This window comes from Sorex fumeus, unplaced genomic scaffold (genome assembly GCF_029834395.1).
Source record: "Sorex fumeus unplaced genomic scaffold, SorFum_2.1 ptg000122l, whole genome shotgun sequence".
Classification (NCBI taxonomy): domain Eukaryota; kingdom Metazoa; phylum Chordata; class Mammalia; order Eulipotyphla; family Soricidae; genus Sorex; species Sorex fumeus.
In genome coordinates this window covers 38514245-38531424 of record NW_026606179.1, presented here as the reverse complement: position 1 = coordinate 38531424, position 17180 = coordinate 38514245, and the positions used below count along the sequence as shown (strand labels likewise).

The 17180-nt window shown below is 44.6% G+C and overlaps 1 protein-coding gene across 1 annotated transcript in view; it reads left to right on the top strand.

Annotated features, from left to right (window-relative positions):
• The window catches only part of AMFR (autocrine motility factor receptor), a 45412-nt gene that overhangs the window by 18734 nt on the left and 9498 nt on the right, over positions 1-17180 (top strand). The window contains exons 7-10 of the mRNA XM_056136429.1: positions 2672-2805; positions 3294-3404; positions 14411-14601; positions 15791-15894. Coding sequence (XP_055992404.1) covers positions 2672-2805; positions 3294-3404; positions 14411-14601; positions 15791-15894 — 540 coding nt within the window. The remainder of the gene's footprint in view (positions 1-2671; positions 2806-3293; positions 3405-14410; positions 14602-15790; positions 15895-17180) is intronic.

Genomic DNA, 17180 nt, shown 5'->3' with positions numbered 1-17180 from the left:
TTCCAAGCCATGGAGCAGACCTCCTGGTACTTATCTCAGCTCTTCTTGGGTGTTCGACTCCCATTCTGTTACTTTATATTCCCCAGATGAGTGCAGCCTTTCTATGTCTGTCCCTCTCTTTCTGGCTCATTTTACTTAGCATGATACTTTCCATGTAGAACCACTTGTATGTAAATTTCATGACTTCATCTTTTCTAACAGCTGCATAGTATTCCATGTTGCAGAACCACTTTGGCTGGTGCCTGGGACATCTTATCTTGCTTGATCTAGTCAGTAGATAATTCTTTTTATTGTGAAATTAAGGGTATGCCTCTCCCATTGTTTTCATTGTTCCTAATATTTAGCACTTACTTTGTAGATGACATCAGGAATTCTTATAGTGTTTGCTGCTTCATGGATTCATAATTCTTCATATTGTAATCAAAAGGTTTTTATATTTAGGGGCAGGATAGTACAGGGGATAAGAGGCTTGCCTCACTTGCAGTGGGCCATGGTTGGATCACTGGCACTGTATATAGTCCCCTAAGCATTGCGAGGAGTGGTCCCTGAACATGGAACCAGAAGTAAGCTCCTGAACATTGCCAGGAGTGGCCCAAAATGACCTGCCCCTGCAAATCCCAAAAGTCTTTATACTTAATTCTTCTCATCTTTATTTTTTGGTTACTTTTTACTTTGATGTGCAAGAAATGAAATGATGAAAGCCTACTTTTTTAGTTAGCCCCTCAGAGAACTAATAATGTAACAAATCAACATATTTTATAGATAAGTTATTTATAAATTATAAGCCTGTGAAATTGGCATTTAAAAATTATTGGGAGATTGGGGATGAGACTCAAGTAGTAAAGCACAATGTTCACACGTTGTTCTGTGGTACCATGTGGTCCCTGAGCTTCTGCGGTGTGGCCCTGCCCTTCCAACACTGCAGATGTGGCCCCAAAGTACAATGATCACAAAAAGCACTGCCTTTTGAAAGGATCTTTGAAAACTAAAAAAACCATGTGCAACGTTGTTTATAAAAGAAGAAAAAGGTCCCATTAGATGAATGTCCAGAGGTAATAGTGTTTTGTAGTATTTATTGCTTCTTTATATTTGAAATCCTGTTTTTAGAATTTACACTTAAGATCCTATTTGTACATACAATTTAGTTTTTTTTCGGGTTTTTTTTTGGGGGGTCACACCCAGCAACACAGGGGTTACTCCTGGCTCCTGCACTCAGGAATTACTCCTAGCGGTGCTCGGGGGACCATATGGGATGCAGGGAATCGAACCCGGGTCAGCCACGTGCAAGGCAAATACCCTACCCGCTGTGCTATCACTCCAGCCCCATAGTCTAGATTTTTCTTAATGTTTTAAAAATACATTGTTCTGCTCTAATAATTCCTCTAAGGCACTAATGTTTTCAAATTTAGTCTAGTGCCTGCCTTGCCTGTATGAGACAAGAGTTTGATTCCCTCATGACAGGCATGGGCACTACTGTTTGGGATCCCCGAAGCCACAACTAAGTGTGCACACCCACAGCCAGAATTTACAAGGCCCCCATTCAGTTGAATGACAAAGGGAGGAGAAAGGGGGGAATGGATCACGTTTAATTCACCAACCCTTAAATGAGATGTTTATATTGTTTATAGTGTTTGTTATTTCACATCTTTTTAGTTTCTTTGTGTTTTTGGACCACACTCTGCTGTACTCATGGCTTATTCCTGGCTCTTTGCTTAGAGATCATTCCTGGGGTGCTCGAGGGTCCATATGCAGTGCTGGAGAGTAAACCAGGGTGTGTTAGCAGCACACAAGACAAGTGCCTTGATCTCTGTACTCTCTATCTCATACTCTTTTGTTTCTTTTTTCAGAGGGATGGGTAGGATGGGGTTGGACCACACCCAGTTGTGCTCAGGGGTTACAAGCTTCCTCCTGGTGGAGATTGGGGGATCATATGGGGTGCTGGGAATTGAATCCAGGTCTTTGCATGGAGGGCAAGCACCTACTGATTGTACTCTCTCCAGCCCCACTTTTAGTTTCTTAAGGTAATCCTACCCAGTTTGTGTGTTTTTTTTAAATTACCCACATAGTTAGTCTTCCAAAAAGTTATGTATAAAATACAATGTTAATGTGTCATTTTATAATAAATTACTTAATGGCTATATAATGTCAGCTTGAGTTTGCTGCCTGACTGTTCCCCTACTGAGCATTTTATTTTATTGTATTTATTTATTTATTTTTGCTTTTTGGGTCACACCTGGCGATGCACAGGGGTTACTCCTGGCTCTGCACTCAGGAATTACTCCTGGCAGTGCTCAGGGGACCATATGGAATACTGGGAATTGAACCCGCGTCTGCTGTGTGCAAGGAAAATGCCCTACCCACTGTGCTCTCTATTGCTCCAGCCCCCTACTGAGTATTTTATACATTTCCTGATTTTCCCTTTTTATAAATGTGAGGTTGACTGTCTATGTGCATACAGTTTTTAGTTTCTGATTAGTTCCTCAGGGAAGACTGTCAGTGACAAATTAATGAGCCCAAAGAATCTTGTCCACTATTCATTCAATGCAGAGATGCCATTTGCTTCCTGAGTGAGCTTTCACATTGACTTTCACCAACATGAGCTCATGTTGTATGCCCGTCTTTTTACCCCTTGTGAGATTATATTAATTTTTATTGTTTCTCTCTTGTTAAGTTATTTGGCAACATCTGGTTATCTATGGCAAGTTTGGTCATCTTTATGCAGTTGCGTTACCTGTTCCATGAGGTACAGCGCCGGATCCGTCGGCACAAGAACTATTTGCGTGTGGTTGGGAACATGGAAGCCAGGTGAGTAAGCACAAGTAGACATGACCTAAGTTTACTCATTTTGGGTCTTTAATTATAAGATTTCCCAGAGTATTGAGACCTACTTTTGTAGGAAAAGAACAACGAGGAAAAGAGGTGTGGGGCGCGGGGGGGGGGGGATTACTGGTTTATAAACCCCCACTAAATTGCTTTTTCTGTTTTTGGTTCTTGGGCCCCACCTAGAGGATGCTCAGGACTTACTCCTGGCTCTGCACTCAGGAATTATTCCTGATGGTACTTGGGGGACCATATGGGACACCGGGGATCCAACCCAGTTCGGCCGCATGCAAAGCAAAACCTGCTATACTATCACTCTGGTCCCAGCAGGTATACTATTTCTAATGATGAAACTTGCTGCAAAGCAAGACTCCTCTGTCATTATGCTATTGAGCAAGAGAAGTCTATAAAGTGCCCTTCAGTGTGTGTATGTGTAGAGTGACAGTCCCTTTGGGCCTGGTTTGTTCTTGCAGGTTTGCAGTTGCTACTCCGGAGGAGCTTGCAGTCAATAACGACGACTGCGCCATCTGCTGGGACTCGATGCAGGCTGCCAGAAAACTTCCCTGTGGACATCTCTTCCACAAGTAGGAGGCTCAGGAGGGTGTTGTGTGTGGGCCTGCGGGTCCATTGTGTGTCTAGCTTCAGGAATAAACCAGTGGAGAAGGGGGGACTTGGCCCTTGTCTGACCCTGATGTTGCCTCTGAGTCGGAAGACATGTGATATGCCCCTGGCCCCTGTGGCTCTGGTTTGTACTCTGCCTTCCCCATGCTTAGCTTACCATCTGAATCTTGGCTGTGTAGCTATCTTCACATTATTCTCCATTAAAGCTTCGAAGACAGCAAGCATGCTTGTAAGATGTTTTTAAGAAAAAATTCTTATACAGTTCATTCTCTAATTGAGGTTGAGGAAATATGTTTCTTTCCATTTTGCACATGTTCCAAAGCAATATAAAAACACACTCCAGAGTAGTGAGTTGTGATAGGGACCAGGAATGCTAGATGATCCAGAAGAAATCCTGTGTAATCACGGATTCCCCAGCAGCTGCCTTGGAGACCTCCGAGTTTGGACTGCCTCTCCATGGAGCACGCTTTCTCCTCTCCCTGGGAGTCTGTCCGCTCTCATTACTGTGGTCTCACTGCCTCAGCAGTCCCAGAGCCCCTATCTGTCCAACCTATGTTTGGGCATCCGTTGGATATTATGGTATTGATGGGCCTTCAGTCATTGCCCCTATGGTCCTGGAAGTTCTGATGTGTTCCTTTTTTGTGTGTTCCCAAATTTTCTTTTGAATGTTAAAACAGCTGAACTGGAGTATTAGTGATGTTACAGATTTATTGACTGAAGTCTTGTATGCTGTGTTGGACTCTGGGGATAAAATTTAAATGACAGCTATTAGTTTTGCTTTCATGAACTTAGTCTGTGGAGGGGATGGACAGAAATGGAGCAGACAGTGGGAATATGGTGCTGCCAGCAGGTCAGTCTGTAACTGTGAGATGAGTGCATCACCGTCAGATGATGTGATGGCACTGTCAGACTTTCAGATACCCCAAAATTACTGGCCAGACCCCAAAAACTTGGGGAAAAGTTTACCAAGAAAGTAAACGACCAAAAGTTAGGTATGTGGGAGACATACCCACAAACCACCTCTGGCTCAGCTATATAATTGGAGGCATGGCCTCTCTGGTTCCTGATTGAACTGCTTAACGGCCATGATCCCAGAGACTCAGAAACGAATCTTGGAACCCAGAGACTTTTGACAGAAATGTGTCCTGTTCTTGCAGTAGGTTACTTGCACTGGGCCACTCCAGGTGGGAATAGGTTTCGTGCCTTGGCCTGTTCCCCCGGCGGCCCAGTGACCACCATTCTCCAGAGGCCACAGGACAGTCAGGTTTGGGCCTGCAGTGACGAGACACGTGGGGCCTCACAGATGGGGGTGGAACCGGCCCTTTCCTCCTCATCCCAACAAGACCCCAAGTCGCCGCCTACAAATGGCCTCTCTGGCTCCTGATCAAGCTGCTTAATGGCTATGATCCCAGAGACTCAGAAACAAATCTCGAAACCCAGAGGCTTTTGGCAGAAATGCATCTGGACCGCATACAAGGTGGCCGCTACCTCAGAGCTTATTGGAAAGCCAGGTATGAGCCGGTGGTGACAGGGCAACTGCAGTCTCATGGGAAGGAGGGTGGTACTGGCTCGTCCTTCACGCCCTACTGAGGTCACGAGTTGCCCCCTACGAGCAGCTCTCTGGCACGGCCATGGCTCCAGAGGCAAAAGGACTTAATCCAGAGCCCAGCAGCTTGCGGCAGAAAAGTAAATGGACCATGTGTTAAACTACGGCGCCATGCCTCCCCGGAAGAGAAAGGGTGTTGCTCCCTTCCACCTTTCTACCCCCCCCCCCCCCCGCCACCTCCCCCCGAGCAAGGTGGCCACCACCTCAGAGCTTATAGGAAAGCCAGGTATGAGCTGGCAGTGATGGGGCAACTGCAGTGTCATGGGAAGGGGGACGGTACTGGCTCGTCCTTCATGCCCTACTGAAGTCACGAGTTACCCCCTACAAGCGCCTCTCCAGCACGGCCATGGCTCCAGAGGCAAAAGAACTTAATCCAGAGCGACAGCTTGTGGCAGAACAGTGAATGGACCATGCGTTAAACTACAGTGCCATGCCTCCCCAGGAGGGAAAGGGTGTTGCTCCCTTCTGCCTTTCCCTCCCCCACCTTCCCCCCCAGGAGCAAGGTGGCCATCGCCTCAGAGCTCATAGGAAAGCCATGTATGAGCCGGTGATGATGGGGCAACTGCATTCTCATGGGAAGGAGGGCGGTACTGGCTTGTCCTTCAGGCCCTACTGAGGTCACGAGTTGCCCCCCCTCTGGCACGGCCATGGCACCAGAGGCAAAAGGACTTAATCCAGAGCCCGGCAGTTGCGGCGGAAAAGTGAATGGAGCTCTTCGTCTCCCAAGCTGTGCTGATCTCTCCGCTATCTGCCGGTACTTAAACCCGGGACTTGGATTTCTCCCTGCAAGTCCCCCCAGCGTCCCCTCGGACTCTGGGAGAAAAGCAGCTTTGAGCCTCTGCCTCTTCATCTCCCAAGCTGTGCTTGTCTTCTCGACCACCTCGTCTTTACCCCTCCCACACACACCAGGTTTCTGTGGGGGAGTGGCCTCTTCAGAAGTGGGCGTGGCCCAATTTCCAGCGGGACAATGCTCATGTGACTGCAGTTAGTTTTGCCATACCAAGAAACCAAGTCCCCATACCTACACACCAACATGAAGAAACAACACAAATCCCCAACACATGGGGAGGACAACAAAAAGAATCCAGAAGTCTCTGTAGATACTGCTTACCTCAGGGACCTCTCTGACAAAGAATTCAGATATGAAGTCATGAAGATGTTCAATCAACTCAATGAAACAGCCAAACAGATATCCAGTAATATGACAGAAAAAATAGACAAATTACGGGAAGAAAGAGAGCAGAAATGTCACGAATAAAAGATTCTGTAGATGAAATGAAAAAGTCAGTCTCTGCCCTCACAAGTAGAATGACCGCAGCTGAAGAGAGAATCAGTGAGCTGGAAGATCAGCTGCACCAAGCCAGCAGGCAACAACAAACAGTGGCAAGGGACCTCAAAATAGCTCTACAGAGAATCAGAGTCCTAGGAGATGACTCCAAGAGGAACAACATTAGAATCATTGGACTACCAGAAGCTCAGGAAAACAATCCCAATGATAAAAACACGGTTAAACAAATCATTGCTGAAAAATTTCCAGAGCTCCACAATGCAGCCATTCAGGTTCAAGGAGCCTGAAGGGTGCCAGCTAAAAGAGACCCTAACAAAAACACTCCAAGACATGTCAGTTAGAATGATTGATGCTGCCAATAGAGATACAATACTGCAAGCAGCAAGGTCAAAAATGGAAATCACATACAAAGGAGCACCCCTTAGATTCACAGCAGACCTAGCAGAGGAAACCCTCCAAGCCCGAAGGCAATGGTGGGATATAGTGAAAAAACTCACTGAAATGAATGCTTCACCAAGAATACTCTATCCAGCTAAACTCTCACTCAAAATCGAAGAAACGGTACACTATTTTCTAGATAAACAGCAGCTCAGGAACTTCATAGACTCAAAACCAAACCTAAAACAAGGGCTAAAGGGGCTACTATAAGACAAGACAAACCCTACAAGCACAACAGACCCTTAGAGAAAGATGACACAAAACCCCATACCAATAATCTCTCTCAACGTCAACGGTCTAAATTCACCAATTAAGAGACACTTGATCACTTGATCACTTGACTTCCCGTTAATCATTGATTAGCTCAAGCGGGCGCCAGTAACGTCTCCATTTGACCCTGTTGCGTGCTAGTGTAGCCCAATGGCGTCTGTTTGTTCTAGGAACACGAAGAGCCTCAAACCGATCGTTCATGATCTTGATGAAGAAGTCTGACTATCTGGTAGGTGGGCGGCCATATGTTCTTTTGACGTCCCATGGAATCCAGTCAGTAAATCTCATTACGTGTCCAGCCCATCTGATTTTTGACACCTTGGCAAACAAGACAGTGTCCCTGATACTTGATCATTGATGGGGGTCGGAACTCCAGATTCTTTCTCTCATTTGAGTGAAATGTGATACTCCAAGCATATAGCTCTTTCTATTCCTCTTTGGGAGACTCGAATAGCATTCTCATTCTGTTTGCATAGGGCCCGGGTCTCTGAGGCGCATGTTAATGCAGGGAGAACAGTGGAATCAAAGAGATGTGCCCGAAGCCAGAGGTTCTTCGTCCTCTTAGCTATTTCTTTGACACTCTTGAAGGTGTTCCAAGCTTCTCTCTTCCTCCTGCACAACTCAGGTACCAGTTCATTCATCATGTTGACTTCTCGACCTAGGTACACATAACTGTTGCATTCAGAGATGGTCGTTCCATTGAGAGTGAATGGAGAGTCAGGAACGAGGCTGTTTCTCATAAACATTGTCTTCTTAAGATTCAGCTGTAGTCCAACCTTTCCACACTCACGGTCGAAGTCAGCTAGCATTTGTGCCGCTTGGCTAATGTTTGGTGTTATTAAAACAATGTCATCAGCAAAGCGGAGGTGGTGTAGTTGCCGACCATCTATCTTCACTTCCATTTCTTCCCATTCTAGTCGTCGCATGATGTTCTCGAGGGTGGCACTGAAGAGTTTCGGTGAAATGGTACAACCCTGCCGAACCTCTCTCTTGACATCAATGATTAACTTCTTTGTAGAATGGTGAGATTCTGGTAGTGAATCCATAATACAGCTCATGGAGGATCCTTATGTATTGAGTTTGAATGCCCTGATTGGCTAGGGCTTCAATGACCGCTTCCATCTCAACAGAATCAAAGGCATTTTTTAAATCAATTAAATCAATTAATTTTTAATTAAGAGACAGTGGCAAAATGGATTCAGAGACAGAACCCAACATTCTGCTGCCTACAAGAAACTCATCTCAACAGTCAGAGCAAACACAGACTCAAAGTCAAAGGATGGAAAACAATCCTGCAAGCAAACAGCTCCTTCAAAAAAGCTGGGGTGGCCATACTAGTATTTGACAACATCAGTTTCACGTTGAAAAAAATTAGAAGGGACAGCGAAGGCTGTTTTCTCTTCATTAAGGGATACGTACAACAGGAAGAAATCACACTCTTAAATGTATACACACCTAATGAGGGAACAGCTAAATACTTAAAACAACTGCTAACAGATTTCAAGGAGGACGTTGCTAGCAACACAATAGTAGCTGGAGATTTCAACATCGCCTTATCACCTCTGGATAGATCAACAAGAACAAAACTCAGCAAGGAAACATTGGCTTTGAAAGAAGAAATAGAAGAGAAAGGGCTTATAGACCTATACAGGGCTTTACACCCCAAATAGAAAGAATACACATTCTTCTTCAGTGCACACAGAACATTTTCCAAAATAGACCATGTGCTAGGCTACAAAACATACCTCAGTAGAATCGGGAAGATAGAAATAGTATCAACAATCTTTTCAGACCATGATGCACTGAGAAGAGAAGTGAATCACAGACACAGAGAACCAGATCAAACACCTGGAAGTTAAACACTCAATGCTGAACAATGAGTGGATTGGGAAGGAAGTCAAGGACAAAATCAAAAGATACTTGGAAACAAATGAGAATGAAGACACAAGCTACCAGAACTTATGGGATGCAGCAAATCCATATTAAGGGGAAAATTTATAGCTCTGCAAGCATATCTCAGGACGGAAGAAAGGATGCACATAAACAACTTGACTTCACAGCTCAAGATCTTAGAAAAGGATCAACAGAAGGAGCCCAAATCAGGCAGAAGGAAAGAGATCATAAAACTTAGAGCAGAAATCAACGACATGGAAACCAAAGAAACAATCCGAAAGATCAATGAAACCAAGAGCTGGTTCTTCGAGAAAATAAATAAGATAGATAAACCACTAGCAACACTCACAAAGAAACAGAGAGAGAGAGAGAGAGAGAGAGAGAGAACCCTAGAGAGAACCCTAATAAATCGAATCAGAAATAAGAATGGGGATATCACAACAGAAACCAAAGAAATTCAAAGGATCATCAGAGACTACTTTGAAAGTCTGTATGCCACGAAACAAGAGAACCTAGAAGAAATGGATAAATTCCTGAATTCCTATAATCTCCCAAAATTGAATCAAGAAGAATAGAGTACCTGAACAAACCTATCAACATCAAGAAAATTGAAACTGTAATCAAAAGTCTTCCCCAAAACAAAAGCTCAGGTCCAGATGGATTCACTAGCGAATTTTTCCAAACATTTAAAGAGGACCAATTGCCAGTTCTTCTCAAGCTTTTCCAGGAAATTGAAAAAACAGAAACTCTCCCAAACAGCTTCTGTGAAGCCCATATCTCCCTAATACCAAAAGGTAACAAAGACACTACAAGAAAACTACAGGCCGATATCCCTGATGAACATGGATGCGAAGATTCTCAACAAAATACTAGCAAATAGAATTCATCAACTCATCAAAAAGATCATACACCATGACCAAGTGGGATTCATCCGGGGATGCAAGGATGGTTTAACATTCGGAAATCAATCAACATAATCCATATCAACAAAAGAAAAGATAAAAATAATATGATATCATGTCAATAGATGCAGAGAAAGCAATTGACAAGATCCAGCACCCGTTTATGATGAAAACCCTCGCCAAAATGGGGATAGAGGGGACTTTCCTCAATATAGTTAAAGCTATCTACCACAAGCTTACAGCAAGCATCATCTTCAATGGGAAAAAACAGAGCCTTCCCCCTAAGATCAGGAATGAGGGGCTGGAGCGATGGCACAGCGGGTAGGGCATTTGCCTTGCACGCAGCCAACATGGCCAATACAGGTTCGATTCCCAGCATCCCATATGGTCCCCCGAGCACCGCCAGGAGTGATTCCTGAGTGCATGAGCCAGGAGTAACCCCTGAGTATCGCCGGGTATGACCCAAAAAGCAAAAAGGAAAAAAAAAGGAATGAGACAAGGATGCCCACTCTCTCCACTACTGTTCAATATAGTACTGGAAGTACTTGCAATAGCGATTAGGCAATAAAAAGATATTAAGGGCATCCAGGTAGGAAAGGAAGAAATCAAACTCACTATTCGCAGATGATATGATACTATACTTAGAGAACCCTAAAACCTACCAAGAAACTCCTAGAAACAATAGACTTGTATAGCAAAGTTGCAGGCTATAAAATCAATACCCAAAAGTCCATGGCTTTCCTATATGCAAATAGTGATAGAGAAGAAAGTGACATGTAGAAAACAATCCCGTTCACAATTGTGCCCCAGAAAATCAAGTACCTGGGAATCAGCTTAACTAAGGAAGTAAAGGACCTGTACAAAGAAAACTAAAACGCTACTTCAGTAAATAAAAGAGGACATGAGGAAATGGACAAATATCCTCTGTTCATGGATGGAGAGAATTAACATTGTCAAAATGGCAATACTTCCCAAAGCACTGTACAGATTCAATATGATCCCTATTACGATACCAATGACATTCTTCAAAGAAATGGAGCAAACACTCCTGAAATTTATATGGAACAATAAGCCCCCACGAATAGCTAAAGCAATCCTTGGGAAAAAGAAAATGGGAGGAATCAACCTCCCTAACTTCAAACTCTACTACAAAGCAGTAATAATTAAAACAGCATGGTACTGGAACAAAGGCAGAACTGTAGACAATGGAACAGAGTTGAATATACTGACATCTCCCCTCAAGCATATGATCATCTAATCTTCGATAAGGGGGCAAGAAAAATGAAGTGGAGCAAGGAAAGTCTCTTTAACAAATTGTGCTGGCAAAACTGGACAGCTACATGCAAAAAAGTGGGCTCAGATCTCTGCCTAACGCAATGTACAAAAGTAAGATCAAAATGGATTAAAGACCTCAACATTAGACCAGAATCCATAAGGTACATTGAAGACAAAGTTTGCAAAACCCTCCATGATATTGAAGCTAATGATATCTTCAAACATGTCATGCGACTGGCCAAGCAAGTGAAAACAGAGATTGATAAATGGGACTGTCTTAAACTAAGAAGCTTCTGCACCTCAAAAGAAACAGTGACCAAAATACAAAGACAGTCTACAGAATGGGAAAGGATATTCGCCGAATACACATCCAACAAGGGGTTGATATCTAGGATATACAAAGTACTGGTTGAACTCCACAAGAAGAAAACATCCAACCCCATCAAAAAATGGGGCGACAAAATGAACAGAAAGTTTCTCAAGAAACTCAAATGGCTAAAAAGCACATGAGAAAATTCTCTACACCATTAATCATCAGGGAGATGCAGATCAAAACAGCAATGAGATATCATTTCACACCACAGAGACTGGCCCACTGGCGCAGATGTGGTGAGAAAGGGACCCTCCTTCACTGCTGGTGGGAATGCCGACTGGTTCAGCCCTTCAGGAAAACAGTATGGACGATTCTCAAAAAATTAGAAATCGAGCTCCCATTTGACCCAGCAATACCACTCCTGGGAATATATCCCAGAGAGGCAAAAAAAAGTGTAGTCGAAGTGACATCTGCACTTGTTTGTTCATTGCAGCACTCTTTACAATAGCCAGAATCTGGAAAAACCCTGAGTGCCCGAGAACAGATGACTGGTTAAAGAAACTTTGGTACATCTTCACAATGGAGTACTATGTAGCTTTTAGAAAAGAAGTCATACAAGTGGACCTACATGGAAAGTATCATGTTAAGCGAAATGAGTCAGAAAGATGGGGATAGACATAGAAAGATTGCATTCATCTGGGGAACATAAAGTAACAAAATAGGAGACTAACACCCAAGAGTGGCCGAGATTAGTACCAGGAGTTTTGCTTCATGGCTTGGAGGCCAGCCACACACTCTAGGGGAAAGGGAGCTCAGATAAAGAAAGGAGCACCGAATAAAGGGTGTTGGGAGGATCCTCCCAGGATGGGAGAAGCATGCTGAAAGTAGACTACAGACCAAACATGATTGCCACTCAGTGCCTCTTTTGCAAACCACAACACCCAAAAGGAGAGAGAGAACAGAAGGGAATGCCCTGCCACAGAGGCAGGGTGGGACAAGGGGATGTGGGGTGGGAGGGATACTGGGACCCGTGGTGGTGGAAAATGGGCATCAGTGGAGCGATGGGTGTTTGATCAATGTACAATTGAAACCCAAGCACAAAAATTTGTAAATCTACAACTGTTCCTCATGGTGTTTCACTAACAAAAATTTTTTAAAAAATGTAAATGGAAAATGGGCACTGATGGAGGGATGGGTACTGGATCATTGTATAAGTGAAACCCAAGCACAAAATTTTGTAAGTCTAGGGGCTGGAGCAATAGCGGGTAGGACGTTTGCCTTGCATGCGGCCAACCCAGGTTCGAATCCCAGCATCCCATATGGTCCCCTGAGCACCGCTAAGAATAATTCATGAGTGCAGAGCCAGGAGTAACCCCTGAGTATCGCCGGGTGTGACCCAAAAAGAAAAAAAAATTGTAAGTCTACAACTGTATCTCATGGTGTTTCATTAATAAAAATTAAAAAAAAAAAAGAAAGAAAAGTGAATGGACTATGCGTTAAACTATGGCGCCATGCCTCCCCGGGAGGGAAAGGGTGTTGCTCCCTTCCACCTTCACCCCCCCAACCCCCCCCCCCCGGCAGCAAGGTGGCTGCCGCCTCAGAGCTTATTGGAAAGCCAGGTATGAGCCAGCGGTTATGGGGCAACTGCAGTCTCATGGGAAGGGAGATGGTACCGGCTCGTCATTCATGCCCTACCGAGGTCACGAGTTGCCCCCCATGAGCGGCTCTCCGGCATGGCCATGACTCCAGAGGCAAAAGGACTTAGTCCAGAGCCAGACAGCTTGCAGCAGAAAAGTGAATGGACCAAACATTAAACTACGGTGCCATGCCTCCCTGGGAGGGAAAGAGTGTTGCTCCCTTCCTACCTTTTCCTCCCTGGGAGCAAGGTGGCTGCCCCTTCAGAGCTTATAGGAAAGCCATGTATGAGCCGGTGGTGATGGGGCTACTGCAGTCTCATGGGAAGGGGGGCGGTACTGGCATGTCCTTCACACCCTACCGAGGTCACGAGTTGCCCCCCATGAGTGGTTCTCCAACACAGCCATAACACCAGACCCGCAGAAACCAATCTCGTAATTATCTGACTCTTTGCAGAAATCCAAAATCATTATATGATTCTCATAACCAGCTATAGGAAACAAAGTATTTCACAATGTGTTTTCAGCAATTCTGATTGTTGGGGGGGGGGGAATTCTAAACAATAATGGTGCATCTTTTGTCAAAACAATGTAATCAATGTAGAGAAAAGTTAAGTAGAAATCATCTGCCTCATGGCATTGGGAGGGGTGGGAGAGGGGAATATTGGGGTTCTTGGTGGTGAAAAATGAGTACTGGTGAAGGGAAAGGTGTTTGATCATTGTATGACCGAAACTTAGAGCTGAAAGCTTTGTAACTTTTCCTTTGTAAATAAATATAAGAAGAAAAAATAAAAAAAGAAATGGGGCAGACATTTCTGAATGTGTGCATATGATGAGAGCAGTGCTTGAACCGAGGACTCTGGTTCTTAGTGCTTGTGACAAACGGTTCCACCCTGGAGGGATCCTGTTGAGGAGAAGCAGAGACCATGACAGGAGGGATTGGGGGAATGTATATGAGACAGGGGCTCTTGCAGGCAGCAAGGAGGGTGGCAGGATGGAGGAACTAAGAGAGAGGTAGGGTGGCCGGAACCCAGAACGTATGGCCAGTGGCAGTGCTGTAACTGAGAAGTCCTGTGGGGCTTGAGGACCCTAGAAGTGAGGTGAAACCGTTGATGTTTTTTTTCTTAGGCATTGAGGTTTGATAAGCAATTTGAAAAAAAAAATCTTTCTGTAGAAGTTCAGGTGTGTGTTGAGGGCAATTGGGCAGGAATGGGGAAAAACAGATGGTATTGAGCAAGATTGGGTGGCCCAAGTGCCATCAGTGTCCTCAGCTCTGTGACTCTCTCTGGTGCCAAGTCCTGCCCCAAGATGCTAAGGGTATCTTTTTTTTTCTTTTGGACTTTTTGGTAGCTCCTGTCTTCGCTCCTGGTTAGAACAAGACACCTCCTGCCCAACATGCAGAATGTCTCTCAACATCGCTGACAATAATCGGGTCCGAGAAGACCACCAAGGAGAGAACTTGGATGAGAATTTGGTTCCTGTAGCAGCAGCTGAAGGCAGACCTCGCTTAAACCAACACAATCACTTCTTCCACTTTGATGGTTAGTTTGTTTCTACCAATACCAGGGTTTTTCTCCCTGTGCCTGTGTTCTTTATTTGATGAAATGCCCTGTATAACCTGTCCTAACGGAATGTATTCAGTAAGTACAGTGAGGAGTTCTACAGTGCAGGACATTTGGCAGATCCTGTGAATGTTCAGGGAATGACAGTTCTCTCATGTCGAACTGTTACTGATTTCCACCAGCTCAGTTTATTTTTCTTACTGTAAATGGGTATTCTGGGATTTTGTTAGAACTGTTCATATATTGGATTTGAGTTTCCGAGGGTGGAGGTTCACGGGGGTGGGGACATGTTGGTGAAACCCGTCAGAAGGGACCATGGGAGTTGAGTCAGGTGTTCAGTTGCTAGATCAGTCAATTACTACACTTCTGTTAAATACTAAAACTCAGTCAAAAGACAGCCAACTATATTTCTCTCTAATAAGTACACAAAATAAGTATCTAATATTTTTTAGCATATTTTGTGTGGCAAAATTTTGAACTGCCATATACTGCCATATTCCATATACTTTTTTTTGTTAGTCCATGCCTCAGCTTTATGTAAGGGAAAAAATGCCTCTGATATTGAGCTTTTTGCAACCATACTTGGTGGTATTTTATTGTCCCCTTTCTTAGGTAAATAACGGAAGCAGCTGACTTCTTGTTGCCAGAATTCCACATTCCACAGGCCTGTGTTGTAGAACTCTTGAAAAGAATTTTGAATCAGAAAACTGAAATCCTTAAACCAGATTATTGAGTAGAAAACACGTAATATCATTAATTGTGAAAATAATGTCTCTCAATGAGTAGCAGTGTGTGCAGTGTGAGAGGAGCACTTCATAGGTCATAGCGGGTCTGGAGCCTGGAGGACCTTTGTCTAGGCTGAGAATGGATTGAGGGCATGTGACTCTAAGGCCACTGGAGAGCAGGAGAGCCTCGCGGTGACATTCTAGAACCTGACTCTCCTCCAGTCCTGACATCAACAGAGCTAGAATCTGACATCTGAGCAAAGTAGAATGAGAATAATAGATGGTTCCATGAGGGGTTTTGGTGAATCGTAAATGAGCAAATCTATGTGAGACTCATGGCACAGGCCTGGCATAAAGTGAGGGCAGTGAGTACCCGTTGGAACGGAGGACCTGGGAGAGTCTGTCAGGTGCCTGAAACCTCTGCTCATTTTCCTTTATGCTAGGCTCCCGAATTGCCAGTTGGCTGCCGAGTTTCTCAGTGGAAGTGATGCACACCACCAATATTCTGGGCATAACACAGGCCAGCAACTCCCAGCTGAATGCCATGGTAAGAACTGCTAATGGTTTGGATGTGTTGCTGCTGAATCAGGAGGGTGAGAGTCTGGAAGGAGGACAGAGCGTCTGGCCTTGTCGGTCTCACTCTGCCCTGGCCTAGTACACACTTCTCAGGGGCCTTCTGTGTTCTCTGGGACCACTTATATTCTTGTGCTTGAAAGTTTGAAATTGGAGTGGAAACCCACTTTCCTATTCTTCTGGGGACTGTCTTTGATTCAAGTAAAAATATTTAGGGAATTCTTGGCAAGTAAATGATACTTTTCTTTTTTAAATTTGATGTTATCAGAGACTGGGACTGTGACTCAGTCGTAGAACTTGCCTTGTGTGTGTGAGACTCTGAGTTTGATTCCTGGCTCTGCCAGAAGGAAAGTCTCCCGCTTCCTCCCCCCCCCCCAACCCCACCCCCACATCCTATCCCCAGTCCCTAGACCTCCTGGGGTATTGCCCAAAAACTGGGAGTGGAGGGGATCGTACTAGGTCTACTAAATTTTTTTTTTAATTCCAACCTCTTCCTCCCCCAAGTAAGTATCATATGAATGCGCATGCAAACACATACACATACACTCGTCTGTGTGTATGGGTGTATATATCTTGTGAGGCATTGCTGTTAGTTTAAGGATAGTGTGAATATACTTCAAGATTCTTTGTGTGTGTTGTTCTGTTTTGTTCTGCGATGTCTGGGGATTGAATCCAGGGCCTCACATATGTAAGGCTGGTGCTCTAATGTACCCTAAACTGCTTCCCTGCCCCTGTTTTTTCTAAAGCTTTTTCAGCTGGTATGTATTTTCATTGCTGAAACATGTTTCACTGTGATTGAAATTTGATAGTAATGCAGGCTATCTTCATTCTGCTTGGATAGCGCTGCCACCAGAGTGGGTGGGTAAGCCTGGCCAGTGCTTTAGGAAGTTACTGGTTTATTAATTTTTCTCAGTGCATGTATTCAGACTGTTCACTTCACAGTGTAAACAAATGACACATCCCTGCCAAATGGAAAGGGTAGACATGAGTCCTGCTCACAGGAAGTGAGTTCTAATTGGGAGGCTAATCCTAGCCACACAGATCAGGTTATTGCTGCCGGTGACATGTGCTGTGGGGAGGCAGGGCAGCAGGTGGGTGGGGAGGGGCTAAGGTGGCCCTCAGAGCAGTGCTCTCCCAGGTAGCAGTGGTTCAGCTGAGACCTGGAGGAGGAGGGCAGGGGAAAGCCATAGTGGAAGTAGCAGGGACCAAGGCCACAAGGTGAGAAAGCCCTGGAAACAAGCGTGACTGGAGCCTAGCAAG